Source organism: Anarrhichthys ocellatus, unplaced genomic scaffold, assembly GCF_004355925.1.
Source record: "Anarrhichthys ocellatus isolate YVR2014 unplaced genomic scaffold, GSC_Weel_1.0 scaffold25, whole genome shotgun sequence".
NCBI classification, from domain to species: domain Eukaryota; kingdom Metazoa; phylum Chordata; class Actinopteri; order Perciformes; family Anarhichadidae; genus Anarrhichthys; species Anarrhichthys ocellatus.
In genome coordinates, this window is record NW_022280055.1 from 2,388,539 (window position 1) to 2,409,758 (window position 21,220).

The window sequence follows — 21,220 nt, forward strand, 5'->3', positions numbered from 1 at the left end:
GCTCAGACGGGTCGCATTAGAGGACTCACTGGCTCAGACGATCCTTTACAGTTTCTTTTCCCCACACAAGACATGTACACCTCCTGTGGAAGTGTGAAGAAACGAGAGATGACTTCAGGGCAGAAGAACAATGAAGCGCTGGGATCATCTAACCGCAAAGGTACGGAACTCAAATAATCAAGTGAGAGAAACCAAAAAGAGACGATGAGAGGACAAAAATTGTAACATCTGAACAAACATTTAATTTCATCTTCAGCACAAAGAAGAACTTTACAGTGCCTTTAATTTCATTTATTACTATTTTAAATGGGTCTGATTGCTTTTTCTCATTTGCATTTACTTTGATTCCCTTTCTCCTCTCGTCAGGTATGGAAACCTCTCTGAAGACAAGGGTGCAAAGAAATCCGGTGAGCTTAAACATTCACTTGCTATCATTTTTGAAGTGTGTAATTATTTTGCAGAATTAATTAATATACATCACCTGTGCTATTAAAACTAAGTTGTGTTTTAAGAGTTGTTTGTGGTCCGTGCAGCATTGCTACCTATTGATTCAAGTTGTGCAGAATCTCAGTGATTACATTTATCTATTTCTTTTAGAAAATGGCAGCATACTTAATATTTATTGTCTCCAATATATAAAAAAAATAATTAATTAACTAGTAATGCTAATTTGAATTGTCATTGATGTTTTCTAGGACTGTACTCTTACAGCGTTTATTTTTTCCCTTCCAAAGGTCAAGTTTGCTACTGAAGGCGACTGCGGAGAGAAAACCGTGAGGTTCACTGCAGATGATGCCATTATGGACTTAACACGCAGTCACAATGTGAACATTGCCACTGATTTCAAACTGAAATCGTTCCAACATTCTGTCTTTGTACCCGCATGCGGAGAGAAAACCGTGAGGTTCACTGCAGAGGATGCAGCGATGGATATGACCCAGGGCCTCAGTGTACATATTGCAAGTAATTTACTATCAGATGCACTTCTCCCTGTAAAGAAACAAGATGGTCAGCCTAGAAACAGATCAGCACACAGTTTAAATCCAAGTTTTACTACAAGCCTCTCAAAAACTAGTGGCCCCAGTGGTGAACCTGTGATCACAAGAATGACGCCTACAGCTGCACAGTCCTCTGACATCGGAGACTCATCGAATGGAGGGACAGTCTGTCCAGAAGAAGATGTGAGCATGGACATGACTGGAGCTCAGACGGGTCGCATTAGAGGACTCACTGGCTCAGACGATCCTTTCCAGTTTCTTTCCCCTACACAAGAAATGTACCCCCAAAGTGGTAGTGTGAAGAAACAAGAGATGACTTCAGGACAGCAGCACAATGAAGTGCTGGGATCATCCAATCACACAGGTATGGAAAGTACAAACCCTCCAATGTTTTTGACAGTGACGAGGCAACAAGACCAGAGAAATTGTAATGATCCAAATAAGAAACTGTTTTTCTTTTTTTGAATTGTTTCTGACTTAATTTCCCATCTCCACATTTAGGTTTGGATACCTCATTGACTGCTTCTTTAAAGACGAAGGTGCAAAAACATCAGGTGAGCCTTAAACCTTCCCTTAATCTGATCTTTTACACAAATGTGTTTACCGAATAAATCATTATGCTGCACACTTGACCCAATACTGCATCTTTAAACTTCCATTAAAGCTGCACTAATCCATTCTTTTCATGTTTTAATTATGAAATGATAATGTTAACTTGCTGTCCTATAAAAGTTGACCCAGTTTCTATGACTTTCTCCTTCAGGTCAAGTTCGACGCTGAAGACGACTGCAGAGAGAAGACAGTGAGGTTTACTGCTGAAGAGGCCTGTATGGATGTGACAAGAAATCACATTGTAAACATTGCCACCAATTTGGCACCCCAGTCTCACCAACATGTGGACTCATCCATAGCTGCAACCGATGCAGCTATGGATGAGTCCCAGTGCCTCACTGTCAATATTGCCGACAAATCGGCATCAAATTCACATCTTCGGCGGAGTAACAGATCTTTACCAGCACATGCTTTGGATCCAGGATTTAAAAACTCCCTATCTAAGACAAGTGGCCCCTGGGCTGTGATTGCCGGAGCAGTGGCTCCTGCTGAAGTGTCCCCTCAAAAAGATGTAGACACGAATGGCTTCCTGGACCAAGTGAAGACATGGAAGCCTGATGTGGGTCCTGAAAAGGAAGCTCCAGCTCCCGTGAAGAAGCCAATGAATGAAACCATGATGGGGGACGATGTAAGTACGGATATGAGGGAAGTTCAGACAGGCTGTATTTTGGGACAGACGGATGAGCCACCTCAGTGCCCTTCGTCCACACAGGACGTGTGCCCCAATTCTGACCAGTCGAAGAAAACCGAAATCACTTCACAGTCAGGCAGTGAAGCACTGGGATCACCCGACCCTGAAATCGCAAACCTTCCCGATTCTCTTCCCTCGAATGAAACGGTCACCGGGTGCGAATCGAGAAATCAGACTTTGCCGCAGAAGATGGAGAGCTCACCCACTGCTGTCGACCATGACGTTGATGCAGCGCCTTCACGGAAGACCAGGCGAATGAGTTTGGCCGATCTTCAATCAAAAGTAAGACGTTTCAGCCACGTAACGACTACAGCACCTGTTGATGTTGCCATGGATGCCTGCACAGCAGCTGTGCCTCGACTGGACCACGACACGGACAGAAACTCGCAAGACAAAACCGAATGCACACCTGTAACGGAGCCTGAACTTGAAGTGGGTTTGGTAAACACGGAGGAAAATACACAAGCCCAAAGTCTTGCGCAAGAAGAAGAAGAACCCTTTACGACTGCAACTCCTTTCAACCTGAAGACTAAGCAACTTATGTCGAGACTCTCAATGGGAAGCTTTAAGGCAAAACTCCCCCAAAGAGGCAAACCCGAAGACGCAAAGATGCCGAATCCTGTGGGAGAACAAACGAGGACAGTCGCTGTCGATGTCACGAGTAAACTGAGCAACTTTGATATTTACGACGAAGAGCTTGTAAGCTACGAAGATATGTCTGAAACGCTGGACATGAGTCCTCAGAGAGCCACTGGAGAAGTGAGTGCTTCCCGCGGGTTCCACGCGCACGAGCTGTTAGAGGAAGACGTGTTTGAACCGGACTTTGTTTGTTCTGTCCACGGCAAAAAGAGACCTCTGCCAGGAGACGAAAACACGGAGGATGAAAAGAGAATGAAAACCTCCACTGAGGCGACCACTGACGTTGAAACGGTAGGTCAAATAATGGATAATATCTTTTGTTTACTTTATTTACCTTGACGTGCTTTAAATTCTTCATTTGTTTCCCGATGTTCAGTCTCATGTTGTGGAGTGCGACGGTAACATTGCTAGAGCTCCAAGCACGACATCACAGACCACAGATTACTCCAACAGCTCTCACACCGCCAGCACCAGATCTGAAGCTACTTTTGAATCAAGTAAGTTGTTTTGGATTCACATCGAGTATCATCAAATTCCTATTAGAGGATGTTTTCCTGACATAATTGTGCTTCCATAATTGTGCTTTTTTTTTCAGCTTTCAAACAAAGCCTGTTTGAATCCCAGCTTGAAGACTACACCAATGATGTGCAGGTATATTGTTGACATATGTTATGAATACATCTTTAAAAAGTCATTTTTTTTAAAATTCATTTATTTATTGCCCTCAATGTTTTGATTCCAGAAACTCAACGATGGCACCATTACAGTGTTGGAGTTCTTTAACCTCTTCAACATAGACTTCGTCATCCATAATCCTCGGCAAAGCATCCTTCCCGGCAGAGTACGTTCATCTTCATTAATATTAAAAAATATATATATGGAAGAACAGCCAAATGTAGTAAAATTACTTTTTATTTATTTTTTTTGTTTGCAGCTTTTGTCAGACACAGACTGCACACCGATGGACTTATGGAGAGACAGACACATCTACCGTCCTAAACAGATGGTGTACGAGACCGACGTCCTCAACCTCACAGAACGGGTGGAGGGGTATGCACGCTTACGTTTAACACATTTACGACTTTATTTTGTCACATTACGCTGTTTAACCGTGTGGTTTTTCTTCCTTGAAGGGGGTTCATGTCTCATTTTAGGTCAGCATGGCCCCTTAAAAAGGTGCAATGTGTGGTACTCGGCCATCTGCTGCCATCAGTTATTGTAAAATAGCAAGGATACACATAAACCAACCAAACAGCTGAAGCTCTGAGGCCAAAATACCACCGTTATCTCTGAATCTTCACGTGTGGCTTCAGCCTATAGCCCGTGTATGTTTTGATATTTAGTGGCAGAACATGTAAACGACGCGCACCCTCGTATCGCCCCACCAGCCGCTCCGCTTTGCCAGGAGGAGAGCGCGTGGCCTGCTCCGGGAGACAGACGCCCAGTCAGCGGCACAAACCTCAGCGCTGGGAGTCACCGCTGTATGCGCAGCTGGCTCTAAACCTGTGTGTCGGCAGCAACAGGAAGTTTGCTGATATGTCGGGGCAAAACAAACATACAAGTCATTTTCTTGTTTCTGCCACATGTATCAAAACATACACAGACCCTGTACCTTTTAAGGCGATTGACAAGCCCTCGGGGCAGCGCTACGTCTCCGTCCTCTCATGTTGTACTGAGGGCAGAATGGACACTACAGTGACTCACTATCGCCCCTGGAAGAAACAAGTGGTATTACAAGACAGGACGGACCGGGGTTAGCTGCTTAGCAAACTCCTACTAGGCACCATATCTTGTTTGACTGTGTCAGAAATTACAGAATCCAATTTGGAAAAGTTTTAAGAGGTTAAAATAACACACAGGCCTGTTCTGTCCTCTTCCCAGGTTGAAGGAGCGAATGCAGGACCGAGACAAACCACTGAAGATTGTTAACAGACCTTTGTGGGAAGAAGTGAGACATTTTACAGAGAAAGAGGTATGAAAGGACAACCCAGTGTATTTCTATTTAACTGCAATTTACTTTCCTGTCATGTGACATGTTTACAGTGTATGTAGCTGTTCATGTAGATGTAGCAGTAGAAAGAGTATCGGTTAGCTGTATGATTCCACTCCTGACCCTCACTGTGTTTCTTTGAATTCACAGCTCAAATCTTTTGGTGCAAAACTAAAAGAGAGAAATAACCTCTTCAGGAAGTTGAGCAAAGTTCAGTCCCATGAAATGAAGGAGGTGTTGTACTCCAACCTGGTGCAGTCTAATCTGGTAAGAGTCCTCCACACACAGAACCAAACTGAATTACAACCTCCTGGGTCTTTTGGGGGATGTGGAAGGTTCAAAGATATTTCTCATCTTTTCAGGAGGAGCAGCAGAGGTTGAGAGGAAAGATTGAGGAAGCAGATGAGATGCTGAAAAGTTTGGACGATTGTATTCGGGAAACAGAAACCGGTATGCTACTGTGGGAAACTGACTCCTGGCTGTTCAGTTCACTGTGCCACCTTCTCTGTGTGAATGGTTAATGATTCTCACCCACAGAAACGGGCTGTGTTGGTGTGGATGTGATGATAAAGTGACTCTGTTTTCCCCGTCCTCTAGAACTTACTGCAGTTGAAGAAAAGGGCTTTGAAGGCAAACCAAGTCTGAACTCGCGTCAGGAAGGTAACTTGTAATACCTTTTCATTGTTATTATTATTTATTTTTATCTGCGTGAATTGAATGTTGAATTTTCTTTATAGAAATGCAGACAGTCGCTGAGGCTTTGGCGGATAATGACCGGTGAGTTGAGAATATTAATGAATATCATTTTTTTAATGTTTAGACACTTTAGATATTCATTCTTTTCTTTACTTTTGCCACAAGACAAATATCCGAACTGGAGATGCAGAAGAAGCAGAACTCCAATAAACTGAACCGGCTGAAAGCTGAGACGAGGAACCTCGAGAGCCCCGTCAACGTGCTGCACATGTCAGTTTCTCATTTGAATGAACTTTCACATCTTAAGTGTCAAAACACGGAGGACCTATTAAAAAAAAAAAAAGCTGCTCATGCTGCACCGTGAACCACTTTCATGTTACACAACGATGTTAAAGTTAAAAGCTTTTTGTACATTTCTTACCTCAGGCTGAATGAATGGAGGTTTGCAGAGAAGACCGACGACTGCACCACCTACACGTTCCTTCATGAGACCTTGCAGCTAGAGCTGCTGTATGAACAGTCCAGCGGTGAGTCGTCAACAGACGGACGCTACAGAGGGAGTGAGCAGGGAGTTGATTTTTAAACTTTAGATAAGCTGGTACGGCTTATACACGGTGGACAGCGTTCCTACTGGTTCTACAAGAATTTGTGTTTTTAATTTAACATGTGTGTCCATAAATAAGTCACTAAAGGCTGAACATTTTAACCATATTGCCCTTTTTAGTCATATTAATCCACTCTAACTTCAGGACCTGCTTTGCAGTTAAAGCTACTGTTTACCAGCCAAACTACACACAGACATGTAGTGTGTGTACTAGGCAGACATTGAGTGAAAGTCTATTTGAAGACTTGTGTTTCTCAAAAGACTGATATGTGTTTACATTTACAGTCAAGCTTTTTTTTTTTATATATATATAAATGTTTTTTCCAATTAATACCATTGTCTTTTTTTATTGTTTTGAAGGGACGGATGCTGGTGATCAGTCTGAGAGGAAAATATCGCACGTCTCATTCAAACTTCAACTTGATGGTGAGAAAAGATAATACAAAAAGCAGTGTGTCATGTCAGAATATGTGTGATGAATATTATATGTTATATATATATATATATATGTATGTATGTATGTATGTATGTTTGGATTTACATGAGCTCAAATCTTGATACGTGTATCTTTCTCATCTACTCGCCTGTCTAAATACCTTCCATGTCAAATGATCAAATTTTTTTTTCGAGTGGTCTGTGTGGGCTTTATAATGAGGATACATTTTGAGGATTGAGGACATTCTTGTTACCGGTAATTTGTTTATTATAAGAAAAAAAGCCGACTACTGTACATTTTGTTTTCTAACTAGATGAGAAGTCACAGGGCCACGCCTGCCTCGTTCACAAGCTGCTCTCCGAGTACGTGGAGGGAGAACGTGACTGGGTGGAGAAGTATCCAACGAACAGACATGTTCCAAAGGTAGGTGTCAATGGAGGTGTGTTCCGTTTACTGCAAGAGGGCCACATGTGCAGCTGCAGGTTGTGGACCCGTGGTATTCTGTCTCATACTTGTGTTCTACCTTTCATGGAAATAGGGTTTTACACAGTCAATGTGAAACTTTTTTGTGTCTCCTGCTGTGTGTAGCTGCTCCATGATGTTGGCCTGGTGGTGAGTCGCTGTCGTCTGCTGGGAGAGGAGTTGCGTCTGCTGAAAATGTGGGGGGGTCTGAGGCTTGATATTCTCCACATCAGCTGTGTGGACACTCGGTAAGAACTCTTCCCGACCAAAATCTGAATATTAGAATATAATGGTTAATCACAAACTAATTAAACTAGTGTTAATAAACAGAAATAGAATAAAAGCTCACATTACATTGTTTAATATCCTTTCTTTTCTTCTTCTTCTTCGTCTAGAGTGCACATTGTCTTCAGCTGTCTCAAGACAGTTTCCAAGTTTGAAGTGATGTTCTCTGTCGGTGTGATCGACCACCACTGTGTCCTTCAAGTGCAGAGCTTCAGAAACATGATCGGAAACACGACGTAAGTTTGACTCAAATATTAATTCAGTAGAAATAGATGATTTTATGCTTTCCTGCCTTCTGGTTTGTGGGAAATGCAATTTTAAAAGCCTGTAAACAAAAATGTGTTTTTCACCAGAAACCAAAGAGTTTATTTCTACTTAGTCTTTTTTCTCTCTCTTTCCCCATACTACGCGTGTAAATGGGAGGTTGAATTTATGACATATTTAAGGGTTTTATTATTTAAATTATTAAACGTTTATCATATTATCTTTCTTTTCCTATTTGGTTTGGCTGATCTTCTGCTGCTCGAGGCTTTTATGTGCATATAAGAAAGGAACCGGTACAGACGGACACTTCAGCGCTACGTAAGCACAGCGCTGACTTGGCGCTATTTAGTTTGATATATATTTGATGTTTTCATTTATTTGCAGGATGCAGCAGATCGAGGAGATTGTGGCGTCGATCAGTCCAGCCAAGAACCTCCTGACCAAGATTGTCAAAACCATTCATGATAATCTGCTCTGTTGAGACCCATCGTTTCTATTCAAACTCTTTTGTACACTATGGATGTTGAAAAATGTAAACTTTAAAATGTGTTGTCTGGCTTTTTTTTTTATATATAAAAAAATGATAAAAAAATATATATAAATGTTTTGCAAAAAGTAACATTTCAGTGCATTTTGTTCAAATTGACAGAATACAGGAAATCCGATCAGTTTCAGCCTCGGTCTTGTTTGTCACATATCTGGCCAGCCGTCACCATTATTTACAATCACCAACATTAAGGTCCCGAAACGTCTCTAAAAAAATACATACAAGTTTGTTTTTAGATAAGAAAGAATGTAAATATGATACAGAGATTATTTTAGGTTATTCAAGTAATTCGAAGTTCTGTTATGTCATCTTGCTAGATTTTGGTTCAATTTACATTTGTTTCATGATTATGTGAACCTTGAACAGATTAAACATGGTTGTTCTCTGGTCTGGTGTGCAGAGTCTCCTCCAGGTGGTGAACATGAACCCAGCTTACAGTACTTTGTGTTGCTTATAAATACGTCACATCCAGCTGTAGCTTTGTACAGTTCTGAACATGTGTAAATGTATTTCACTATATTTTGTCATGACAGTTCCTCTTTTCAAAGATGTGTTGTACTTTAGTCATTTGAGACCAAAACTTGTTAAATGAATGTAAGTGCATTAAAAAAAAATGATGTTTCAATTGATTTGTCTATGCTATTGTTTGCTGAACTGTGTTTTATTCCCAGGATGCATCTGAATGAAGATTAATTCACAGGTTACATTCTGTAGTCTCTTCTTAATCTGCTACATGTAGGTTGAACCGTTTCAGTAATGTATCATCAATAATATAAATCACTTTGCAGAATGTGAAATATATATCTTACAAACAGACATTGTGTCATTGTTGAGACGAATGCGCTTTAAGACCGGTATTAACCCATTTGATAGACTTTGTGTTTGAACAGCTGAGATGTCAACCATCTACATCTGTTTTTAACTTTTCTGTATGCTCTCAGTGTGCTGCTCTGTTGTACTTCATGACATTAACCGAGTTGACATTATTCCCTTAAAACACGCCTTCAGTGTTAAATGCTATACTGTGGTTATGCTTTAGAGGGCGCCATGGCTCTGTAATACATGTAACCTGTTCAACACCCACTTTGGTTTGTGACCTCAGCAATGTCTACTGACGGGGTCACAGAAAATGGCCTTAGTGGGGATATCTGTGAGCAGTTGAACCAGTGGTGTTTTTTTCCTGCTCAGATTGTTTGATTTGACGGATTTTTTTTAAAGGCCAGAGATAGCCGGACGAAAATGTAAAACTTTTGAGTAGCACAGATATCGATGTTCTTTCCTAATTTGTTTAACCATCTTGTGACCCCTGAGATTTATCTTGGTACCATTTTGGGATCTTGACCTTGAGGTTAAGAACTGCTGGATAATCATAGAGCGAATATAAGATATGTATGTTATGTATATAAACTGCAAATGTCAAATACTTTTGTGCAGCACAACATCATGCTGCTTTTCATCTATGAAATGTAAACAACTTAGTAACACAAAATTAGACTTGGTTTTATTTCCGTGTGTGTTTAACCATCTTGCTGCAGATCTTGTTAATGCTCAAAGCTCATTGGCAACAGCCAAAGCATGAGTGACATGGACAGTGTCCAGAGTTCATTTGATAGGTCAAACAGCCAGATACAAGCCTCTGAGAGGGAGGGGGGGGCGGACTGTCCATTCCTCAAGCCCCGATGTCAAAGGTCAAAGAGGACTTTCCAAACCGTCACCCTCTAGTGAGCCGTCAGGGGACACGAGTTCCTCCGTCCCTCCCCCAGAAACAACGGCTGCTGTCAAACCAGATCGAAGACACACAGGGTGTCCAGGCGGCCGTTAAGTTTGGCTGAACTAGCATTTGGGCCTCCTGACCTCAGCCTGGGGGTCAATTCAAATTCGTTTCAATCGATCCGCTGAAGGATTTGTCCTTATTTACAATAATAATCATTCATTAGACCAGACTACAATACAAATAGGTATTAGTTGGTTTTTACTCCAGTTGAGTAAATTCAAAGTGATGGCAGGGTTGCAAATATAGACGGTGCAGACAGAGCGGTTGCACTGGAGCCTGGGCGGTGTGTGTGTGGGTGTGTGTGTGTGATTTGGGGGGATTGAATAGCGGGTAGTAATATATTGGGTTTGTGTAAGTTGCAGGGCACTCATAGTAAAAGGCACAAAAAATAACTTTTAAGTGTTCAGTTTTATCACATTAGCATGCTAACATAATTAGCACTAAACACAAAGTACAGATGAGACTGATGGGATCGGAATAAATTCTACTTTATGACCAAATTTTAAAAAATGTTGACCTAATAATAACGCTCAATGAAAATTAGTTTAAAGTCAGTCAGTTATGACAAGAACAAATTTTTTCTGGCAATCCGCAATAGTTCACAAGAAATTTCACTCAAAACCGCAGATGTCAACGTCATGGTGTAGAGGAAAAGTCAGGGGATCAGTCAGCAGGATTTATCCACTGGGAACCCCGAATGTATTTCAAAGGAATCAATAGACATGTTGCCATGCTTAAAGCCATGCTGCCACTGTCGCTAGAAATCTGTAATTCATTATCTTTTAACGTAAAAGTGAAACCTGTAAAACAGCTATGATCTCAACCCAGTCACCATTGCATGGCGCTAAACAATTGAATCAGATAAACTGTAAGGGTGGATCCAAAATGGGATGAAACAAGAAATCAAATTGATCTAAGTTGATTAAATATACACTGCTGTGTTGCCCAATAATGTAAAGATCGTTTCCACTTGACATTAAATGCATCACCACATATGAGAGGTGCAATGAAACTCCTTTATGACCGACAAATGTAACAGTTTATTGGGATTTAGATGAAAAAAGATGACGACAGTCCAAATGTCTAATTCTGTAAAGTGGGAACATTTGGCCTCAAGCAACCTGGTCCCAATCTGTTTACCCATAGATCCAGGAGCAGTATTTCACCAGGGAGGGAGAGCTTTGAGGTGGCAGAATTGGGTTTGGAAGATGGAAACTGGTGCTTCATGCAATAAAAGAAAGAAAGGGAAATGGAGAATGCGCTTTAATCTAGTAAAGGACTGTTTTTCATTTTTATCTCTAGAAATAAGATTAGAAACAAAAGCAGCTGTCGTGGCAAAGTTCAGCTCCAAGTCCTGCTTGGATAATGATTTAATATTTAGAGACACAAATAATGGTTTGGACGTTATACTTCCATATAAATATAACTTGGAGTCACCCAAAGCTACCTTCTGGGATCAGTGTTGTTTGGCTTTACTGTGTCTGCAATGCTTAGCCAGACCTCTATCAGTATATATATCTGTTTTTATTTTATAAAAATTACCATTTGGTAGAATGAGGTGCGATAGCCTCCCACTACAGAAAGAAACAAAAGACTATAGGCACCAATGCTCCATAGTCCAGTTAGTCAAGAATATTATATGGTTTTCGGTCGGGTTCATTTGCATCAGATATTTGGGCTAGATATTAAGCATGTGGATGCGCAGAAGCTCATTAGCACGGTTTAATTCATGTGGATTTTTAAAGAAGGTCAGAGTTCAAGTATACCAACAACCATTGCTTTAACTGTAAGGACAGCCTGCCAACACCTCCAGTCTGAAGTAATTCGCCTCCATTGTCCCTCCCTTGGTGGCCATGTTTGTTCATAGAACAACTTCATGTCTTGTAATCATCTCACAGTGCTGCTGGAGTCCAGCTGTGACAGCTTCACTCATACAGTTAGGAAAAAAAGATAAAGCCAGCTCAATTTAAACAAAGTGTTGTGTTTCACAGCAGCACCTGAGCAAAGGGCCGTATCCAAGCCAAGACACGATGGATTCATTCTTAAGGCATCGGGTACATCCACAACTCATAACACGTTCACTACGAGTTCAGAGAATAGGAATGAAACTGTCAGGTCCCATTGTACACCGGAGTTAGTGGAGGCCTGTTGTTTATTTAAATCAGCCACTGCAGAATATAAAAAGTATGCTGTGATTGCTGTTACTGTTGATTTTGATTGAAAAGTAGTTTTTGAATCAGATTTCTTGACATTATTAAGCAGATAATGTTGCGACCCAACAGACCTTCAGTCATCTGTCACGAGAGAAAATAGTGTCATCCTGTTCAGCCTAAATATCACAGGTTGATAAATTGCTTGGTGTCAAAAACAATGAGGATATCTCCCACCTTTAAGTAACTGTATAGAATAATCTATTAGGCTATGTCTGAAGTAGACACTGTAGTATCCATAAAAACAATAGATGTATGCCGTATGGAACGTCTTTGTATCCAATTAAGAGCAAAGATGCAGTTTTTTTCCAGAGACAAGTGGTTTTAAACTCGCAGCTAATCTGTAATGGTTGCTCGCAAAATCCTTTTAAAAAAAAACAGTTTTAGATGATGGGAAACATGTTATGTAAAGAAGACAAGGCAAAGTTAAGAATGTCTCCCTATGTCTCCTGAAACAGAGACATACGGAGCCGTGTCTCCACACACTTTACTTCAAATGCCACTTTTCATGCCTCTGTCCTGTTCATCTTTTTGGGGGCATTAGAGGGTGTCTTAATTGGTCCTTCCAGGCAGGTAATTAGCTCTGATGGCATGTGCTCCCATAGTGATGCGAATGAAAGCAACACAGCCACGTCCCACCACTCACCCCAATGACCAACGCACACACACGCACACACACACACACGCGCGCTAGTAAACACTGTGTGACCCGGGGAGTTGCCACATTCTCTGGTCATTCTTAGGAAAAGACAATAGGCCTGCCTTGTTAAAATGGGCTCCCTCTCAGCAGGGGGACACAGCAGCTGTCCCATAGTATCGAGCTTCAATGGTCCCAACAGCCTCACAAACCATGCAGTCCAGAGGTTGTTTTTAAACTTTTGTGAGGACATATTACATCTCATTAGAAGGGAAAATACAAAGAAGTATTCATTTAAATAATCCCTTAATATCTGTGCTGTTCTACGTGGAGAGAGAATGTTTCCCGGCATTCAAAACCTGTTGAAAATGATTTAAAAGATGAAGTATTCTTAACTAAAACGTATGTTAAGTGTCTAAAAAATATGAACATGTATTGACTGCAACCCATTAAATTACTGCAAAACAATACCTTTGCAAACCTGAATGTGCAGGTGTGTCAGAATGTGGCACAGCTTGAATACATCTAAAAAAACTCACTATCAATGAGGACATGCAGCCCACCAAGAAGGATACTGATGGCTGTGTGTTAATTCAAGTTACATCACAAAAGACTTTGAGTCCATAATAGTGTGATGATGTTTTATGTTGTGTTTGCGATTGAAAAATGTGGTCTTTTCTCAGAAAAGATGTGCAATTTGTCACTTATCGTCCATATAAAACTGCTGTGTCTAAAACCTACAGGCATCTAAATTATCACTAATTGTATTTTTAATTATGATGCATCATTGGGCCTTAAGAGACTGGAAGGGGAATTCCTTTTTTAAGGACTTTCTTTTTGTCCACTGGTCCATCAATAGCAAATGACTTCAGGGTAACTTCCAGCTGAGTTAAATTGATTCCAAACTATTCTCTGCCACAATAGCTTCACTTAGCTTCGGCCAAATTCCATTTCGGGTCTATTTGTATCCATGGAAGACAAACAAGTACCAGGAACCCCGACGAACAGAAAGCATTGTGGGCGTGTTGACTATTCTCTGGTAGAATAATGATGACAAACAGGAATTCTGACCTTGTTCGCGGAAACGCATCCCAGGGCACGCAATACAAGGGAACAGAACAATAATAGCTTTTTCTAAAAATATAAGGGCCTGGCAGAGGAGGGCTTCCACTACAATGGCCTTGAGAGTTGGATCTTGCAGAGGAGGAGGAAGAGTCTTCACTTATTACTACTACCTGGAAGAGAAATACTGACGAAGCTGACTAGTCCAGCCATGTGCCTCACACCTGACTGTGCTGTTTAACTGTATACACTATATGTTATGCAGCTCTCTTATTCCGAATTTTTGCAATGGTCCTTGCTAATAAACGTTTTCATGAAGTTAATATGCAGCACAGCAAGTAAAATCGCAGGCAGGGCTATTTAAAAACAATTGGGGCATTTCTTCACAAGCAAATTATAAGTCTTTCAGGTTTCTGCATGCTGACCATTAAATGACTTGACATTGGCAAAGCAATAATATTGTTTTCACATAGCTGATATCAAGTAATTCAAATGCATTTAGCAGTTAGCACTGTCGGCTCACAGCAAGAGGGTTCTGGGTTTGAACTCCCTGGCCGGCTTGGGCCCTTCTGTTCTCACTGTGTTTCTCCGGGTTCTCCCGCAGTCCAAAGACATGCAGGTTAGGTTAATAGTTGAGTGTAATATTGCCCATGTGAATGTGAATGGTGGTTTGTCTCTACGTGTCAGCCCTGTGATTGACCGGTGACATGTGTACCCACCTCTCAACCAAGCAGCTGGGATCGGCTCCCGCCCCCCCGCGCTCCTGTAAAGGATAAGCGGTCACCAATAATGGATGGATGTATGGCTATTTAAGGTCAGCCAAAACTTGGGACATGAATGGTTTAGCTTTCTAGGGAAGTTAATTCTTCAGGTCTCAGTTAGGTCAATGCAAAAGATAACTCATGTCCTTGTTTTTTTTTTACTTAAATTTGCATTAATTGATTTTTTTTGTCCACTTGGGGAACAGTGCAACAAGCTTTAAACACAACATTCACATATCGTCACTTTATAAAGTTGAATGTGGGGAAATTGTTAAACAGTTTGCACATCAAGCAGACACGGGGAAACATTAGCATTCATTTGAAGTGGTGTCTTGGGTCATCTGATAAATGTAAGTCCAATATTAAACCAAAACCAAAACATTAAAGCCGAGGGCCATAAAACCAAAACAATGAGTTTAAAGTATCCAAAACACTACACATGTATATAGTGTAAAAATATTCATTCGTGCAGCTTTAAGTATGACTCGATTCCAAGTCTACAACTCTGAATATGTGTATAAAAACATTTATTGAATATGTTTTTTGATCCTTTTAAAAAAGTCGTATTCATACATATTTTTTAGATGTGTAACAATGTGAACACCAGTCCTGTCACCTTCATGTTTCACTGTCCTCACCTCGGATCCACCATCAACTCCTCGCACACCTACACCGAACAACAGTTGTCTGAGCTGCGTTATCGAGTGCCCTTTTGACACAAGGCCCTATTTTGAAATCCAAGCTCACATTGGAGGATATAGGAGCGTCTCCTGGACAAGGCGAGTGGCGGCTGAACGTCCAGACTGCTGGACGGGTGGATACCGGCCATCTTGACCCACACCCTGAGCCCGCTAACAGAGGTACAGCAGCCACCTTGGTTAAGTGCATTCCCCGAGCCTCTGGCCGAAATCCCTGCTTGACCCTGGCTGATAAACTATGCTATGGATAGACCAGTGGAGAGCTTTTCCCTTTAAAATAAGGGTTAGTCCACAGTTTCAGCAACTACTATGGTCCATGTTGTGGGCCATAAAATCCACATCCATATATGTTTTTTCCTCCAAGAGCATTATCTTATTTGATAAAAAGACAACATTCACACAGAGTAAGTGCATTTCCACAACACAAAAAACACCAAACTTCACTGAAGTCAAGTTCCAAAATTAGAATAATCATCATCAAGCTGTTGAAGTAGAGTTTATCGACATCGATAATTTGATTTGCTTCATAAATAAGTATCAAACGGCTTTTCATTATTCAAGAGAACAGACTAAGTTTGATATTACTAAAAATCAATATCACTAATCAATATCACTAATAAATGAAAGTTGCTAAAGTAAAGGGAGTAAACAGTGTGTGACTGATTTTATACCAACAATTTGAAAGTATTGAACTGTGGGAAAATAACTGTAAAAAATTATGATTTAATGAAAAAAAACAGCCGAAAAATGAAAGTGAGATAGACACAGTAAGACATTAAGAGGCAGAGCAGGGCAGACAGGAAGAGAAGGTTCGGTGGCTTCAGGAGGCTCCAGGTTTGGCGTTGAGCTAAGCTAGGAGAAGTCTGGCGTGCATCAGACGCATGCAGGCTGTAATTGGTCGTGACTGCAAGGAGTCCGCACCCGCGTGTTCTTGGAAGGATGGGGTTAACACATTATGGGTGCCTCCGGACCTGATAAGATTTTCGGAGGCCTTTTTGTGGGTGATGCTCAAATGAGGCCCAAGACAGGAATCAGTGTCAGGACGGTCCACTATGTAGGAATGAAGTCGAGTGTTTCTGCTGCTGACTCCACTGAAAGAACTTTCCACGTATTTCAAAGTTCACAAAGAAGTGACCCGTAAAGTGTTGTTTTTACATTAAAGCATGTAAACTTGTAGAAACCCAAAATACAAGTATGAACATGAAAAAAAGCATGATATGTCCCCTTTAACTCAAGTACTGTACTTAAGTACGATTTTAAGGTCCTTATGCCACTTTATACAACTACTACATTTTACTAACATCTATAGTTACTGTCTGTTCAATTAAGATTGAACATAAAACGTGGATTAAGATTATTGAATTTAGTGTATTGTTAAAGTTCAAAGCAGTGACTCTCAAACATTTTTGTCTTCCGACCCCTTTCACAAAAATATCCCCCTAATATTTCCCGAAAATCAAAGAAAAAAGTTGTTTATAAGAACTTTGTTTTCGCTTCTTTCCTTTCCCAGTAATCATCTCAAGACCCCTCAGATTCATCTGGAGACCCTTTGAAGTTGGTTAAAACTACTTCGGTGCTACCAGTCATTGCTTTGCCAAGGTGACAGGGAAAAAGTCGGGATTCGATAGCCATTGTCCAAAAAGAACTTTCCCAAACCCTGAACACTAATAATGGTGTGAAATACTTGTTTTGACAACAGGGAATATTATTTTACTTCTTTATGCTTTAGTACATTTCAACCCCTCATTCTTCTGCCATAGTTTCTTTGTGTTCAGCAAACCAGAGCAGGTTGACTCCAGTACAATACTTCAACTCTGCAGTACCCCCCTCCACCCCTCCGTCTTATCGTGTCCTGCAGCTTGGCTTGATCGGGCAGTATAAATTGGACGTGCCCAGAGGAGAGACGCCGGTTCCTCTGTTGGGTCCGCACATTGTTTCGTCTAGGCATGTATTTATTTAGATGTAAATCAGCTCTCAAAAAGTGTTACGTCCTGTCCTTGTGTAGAGGGTGGTGGACGGGGCTCATTTGTTGGAGGAAGTCAGCCCCATGGAGATTGGAGCTCTGCAGATTGTTTCCCATTATAAGGCTGTTATTGATGTGAGGGGGGTGACATCATGCAGCCTCACCCTTCAAGGCAGGGTTGGTGAGAAAGAGCTCCCACACCCATCTCTTATTCATTGCTCAGCACAGTGAGGGTGCTGGACCTCGCATCATGTTTAATATGAAGCTGTATCGGCCATTACAAGGGGCTCTACAAACTCAACAAACATTGGATTGGAACAAGCTGTCAATCCAAACATATATTCATAATCAATAACAACCATAACAATCAATGTTAACTGATGATGTCTGAGTTGTTAAAGGAATAGAGCAATACAGTTGGCAGCCAGTTAGCTTAGCTTAGCATTAAGACTGGAAGCAGGGGGAAACAGCTAGCCTGGCTTTGTCCAAAAGTAAGAAAATCCACCTCCCAGGATCCCTAAAGTTTATTAATTTACACATTATATCTCGTTTGTTTAATATGTGCAAAAATCTAAGTCGAAAAACGACACATTGTGGTTTTACAGTGGGCTAAGTGCTGGACTATTTTGGTCAGAAACAGTAACTTCCTGGAGTCTTCACTGTCCCGGCCAGTAAAAAGTCTGGCACACGACTCCTTGTGAAACGACAAATATTCATCACATCTTTATATTTACTTTACAAATATGTGTGGTGTCAATCTTCTCTTATCTAAATATTGGAAAGGAAGTAAGTAAGCGGATTTCCCTAAATGTTGAACTATTCCTTTAACGTTTCCGAACCTGATGACATTTTGAGGAAGATATTTCTGTCATGTAGTTTGACAAAACATCTGGATCTTTTTCTGGAGCTTTGAACACCATCGTACTTTTCTTAAATCTGCTGATGAAGACTGTATAGACCAGTTAAAAGCTAACACAAAAAGCTAGTAAGTGGACCTAAAGGTTTTTTTTCTGGCAACTAGAAACATAAATTATATTTGTAAAATAAATAGGGTTATATTTTAGTTATCAGTTGAGAAACACAAACAATGCAGATTTTCCATCTGCAAAAAAGGCTTTTATCATATACAATGTGTGAAAATAGAGTTTAGATGGTCAAAAAATCTTGCGTTGTTGCATTGACTAAAACGGTGTTGAGTAAACTAATGAAAGAATTTTTATGAAACAGAATAACACAAAAAAAACACTAAACATGCTGCCCTTAATATAAAATGCTCTCCTCCTTTGGGCCAATTGGTAACTGTCATGTAACCTTCCCCTGAGCCAATCAATGTAATGTTTAAAACACCAAAACACAACGATGAGATGCATCCTTATTTCAGATTGTATTCCAGTAGTCTACCCTAAATTATTGTATGATGACATATTGTTAGCGAAATGTATAAAGAATATATATCCTCATCAAAATATACTTTAAGTACCAAATTTTAAAGTATTCATTATGCAGAATTGCCCATCTCAGAATAATATTTATAATGTTACTTGAAAATAATTGGTGATGCATTATTGTACATCTGTACATCAATTTAATATTGCAGCTAATGAAGGTGGGGCTGATACTGCTGGTTTGCTTAACATATAAATATAAAACAGTGAATTTGTTGATTTTTTTTGTATTAATAATCTAAATCTGCAGCTGTCAAATACATTCAATGGAGCAAAAGATACATTATTTTCCCCCAAAATGTAGAAGAGTAGAAGTATAAAGCAGGATGAAATTGCGTTACTTAAGTAAAGTACAATACTTCTGATAATAAAGGTAGCCCACTTAGTTACACGGTTGATTTGATTTGATTACACCACTGATGATATTATGAAAGGTACAATTAAAAGTTTGTAGTATAATTCTTATTTGCAACAATACAAATACTTCTTCTAAGCAATACTTAGAGTCGTTATTCGAGCTATTGTTCCCTAAAAAGTTTGAATCAGTATTTACTATTATCAGCTACAGTGCCTTCCATTCCTAATATCCTTTCACCTCTCGTGCCACCCTCGCGGTGCAGTCTCATGTCCTCTCCCGGCTTCCGTAGACATTCCTTTACTGTCAGTGAGTGTGCGGCGACAGATACCCATCGGTGAGCCAACAATCCAGCTCCAAGTATAAACTATGGAAGAGATTAATAACGTTGAAGTCACTCCGTGCACAGAGTCCGATTATCTGAAACCGTTCAGGGTGCACTATAACCAGGTGAGTTATTTCTGTCTGATAGCGGTTAACAGAGGCTGCTGGATGCTGTAGGCTAGCCCAACCCCCCATTCATTTAGCTGCTAGCATGCTAGCATAACATGAAGGCTAAACTGACCTTAAACAGAGACGTTTACTACAATATTTGGCGTCACTTTAACCGCAATCACTAAACAACCGTATTCGCTTTGTTTTCACGTGCGGTGTGTTTCTGTGTTTGACCTGAGCCGAGGCAGCTAACAGACAGCTACAAGCTAGCAAGCTAACGGTAGCTTGTAGCTGAAGAGGTTTTTTAGATGGAGCATCACGTTAACGTTAGCACATGCTTTACATTAGTACATTAAAGGAGGAGGGGGGTGTAAGTTAACACTGTTTAGCGGTGTTACGTGACACGTGAACTTGTTTACTTGTTGATCCCAGCTGTCAAAACTGACTCCTGTGTGAATGCAGTCTGTGAGGGGTTGGTGTCTGCAGGTCAGAGGTCTTCACAGTTCAGGTTTGCATCGAGATAAATTCCCCATTTATACGTGGGACATTGTTGAGACTTGCCTGTTGAAATGCTGTGGCGTTTTATCGAGGTAAAACTACTCTAAACGTCTGTTTCGCCACATGGCAGTGAATGTACAGGTCAATGATATAACATGGAACATTCAGAGGCACATGGATGCAGCTAAGGTCAGCTGCAGTCTTTTACATTATTGTCCAAGTATTTTTATAGGTGTTTTCTGTGCCATAGTTCCCAATCAAACCTGCTTTTTTTTTTTTTTTTACAGACTGCATCCTTTTGTTGTTCTTATTGATCACTTATGCTGTGTTTGGTCTTTCCACACCATTATACTGATGAAAGTGTGAATCTGTAAAAAGTGAGTTGCTTAAGTCATGGTATCAGATAGTTAGAAATATGAGTGGACAATAAGGATCATTACCCAACATACTGCATTTACCTGGCATTGAACCTGACCAGAAACGTTGATCGGTTCCTACATGATTTGTTGATCTCTTTACGATGGTATTATGTAGGGATGCAGATTGGCACGTGTTCAGCAGATAGGGTATTATTGACCATGAACCACAGTAAAAACGGTTTCTTTGTCATAATAAAATGTAGTATTTTTGCTATTAATTCACTTTTTACCTTACATAATTAGAAATCAATCTGATAGAAATCATCTCCTCTTATATGTTTTTGTAGTGTTTCTTGTGTAGATTTAGAAGTTGTTACATTTATCCAAGCAAAAGCTGCATTCTGAAGGGCCTGTGTGTGGAAGTATAGTCGCTACCCATCCATCCATCCGTCTATCCATCCTTTCAACTATCCATTTTTAGCTGCCTATCCAGGTCATGGTGGCAATCAGGGCGGGCAGAGGGAATCGTCTGTGACCGAAATCTCGTTAACTGTACGTTTTTATCTCAGGAGATCAAAAGCTGTCAAATTTCATATTAGCCGCCTCAGTGGTTTGCAGTAAATGCTCAATATTTTTAACCGCATAATGGAAACTGAAAGGCATGATATTGTGATCCTGGAACATGACTCTGGATCAGTATTTCTATGCTTTATTTACCTGTGTTTTATAGGTTTATGATAAAGTGTATGTGTATGTGTATGTATATATATATATATATATATATATATATATATATATA

General features: G+C 40.4%; 3 protein-coding genes across 4 annotated transcripts in view; all 3 read left to right on the forward strand.

Moving 5' to 3' along the window:
* Positions 1-20, forward strand: part of LOC116391135 (uncharacterized) — a 4,013-nt gene extending 3,993 nt beyond the window's left edge. Inside the window, exon 13 of the mRNA XM_031861417.1 lies at positions 7-20. Within this exon, the coding sequence (XP_031717277.1) occupies positions 7-20 (14 nt within the window). The remainder of the gene's footprint in view (positions 1-6) is intronic.
* Positions 7-8,795, forward strand: LOC116391256 (kinetochore scaffold 1). Of its 2 annotated transcripts, XM_031861672.1 has the most exons (22): positions 7-160; positions 367-407; positions 735-778; positions 905-1,362; positions 1,500-1,552; positions 1,762-3,231; positions 3,317-3,437; positions 3,536-3,591; positions 3,683-3,781; positions 3,875-3,990; positions 4,822-4,912; positions 5,081-5,197; positions 5,293-5,380; positions 5,528-5,590; positions 5,668-5,707; positions 5,792-5,896; positions 6,053-6,153; positions 6,591-6,656; positions 6,980-7,089; positions 7,255-7,376; positions 7,524-7,649; positions 8,062-8,795. In XM_031861672.1, the coding sequence occupies exons 1-22, from the start codon at positions 73-75 to the stop codon at positions 8,156-8,158; spliced, it is 3,672 nt and encodes a 1,223-aa protein (XP_031717532.1). In that variant the 5' UTR covers positions 7-72; the 3' UTR covers positions 8,159-8,795. The 2 variants fall into 2 exon arrangements, with proteins under 2 accessions (XP_031717532.1, XP_031717530.1); XM_031861670.1 differs by having other exon boundaries at positions 735-1,362.
* Positions 8,796-19,422: 10,627 nt separating this feature from the next.
* Positions 19,423-21,220, forward strand: part of nudt14 (nudix (nucleoside diphosphate linked moiety X)-type motif 14) — a 26,825-nt gene continuing 25,027 nt past the window's right edge. Inside the window, exon 1 of the mRNA XM_031861726.1 lies at positions 19,423-19,579. Within this exon, the coding sequence (XP_031717586.1) occupies positions 19,499-19,579 (81 nt within the window). The 5' untranslated portion in view covers positions 19,423-19,498. The remainder of the gene's footprint in view (positions 19,580-21,220) is intronic.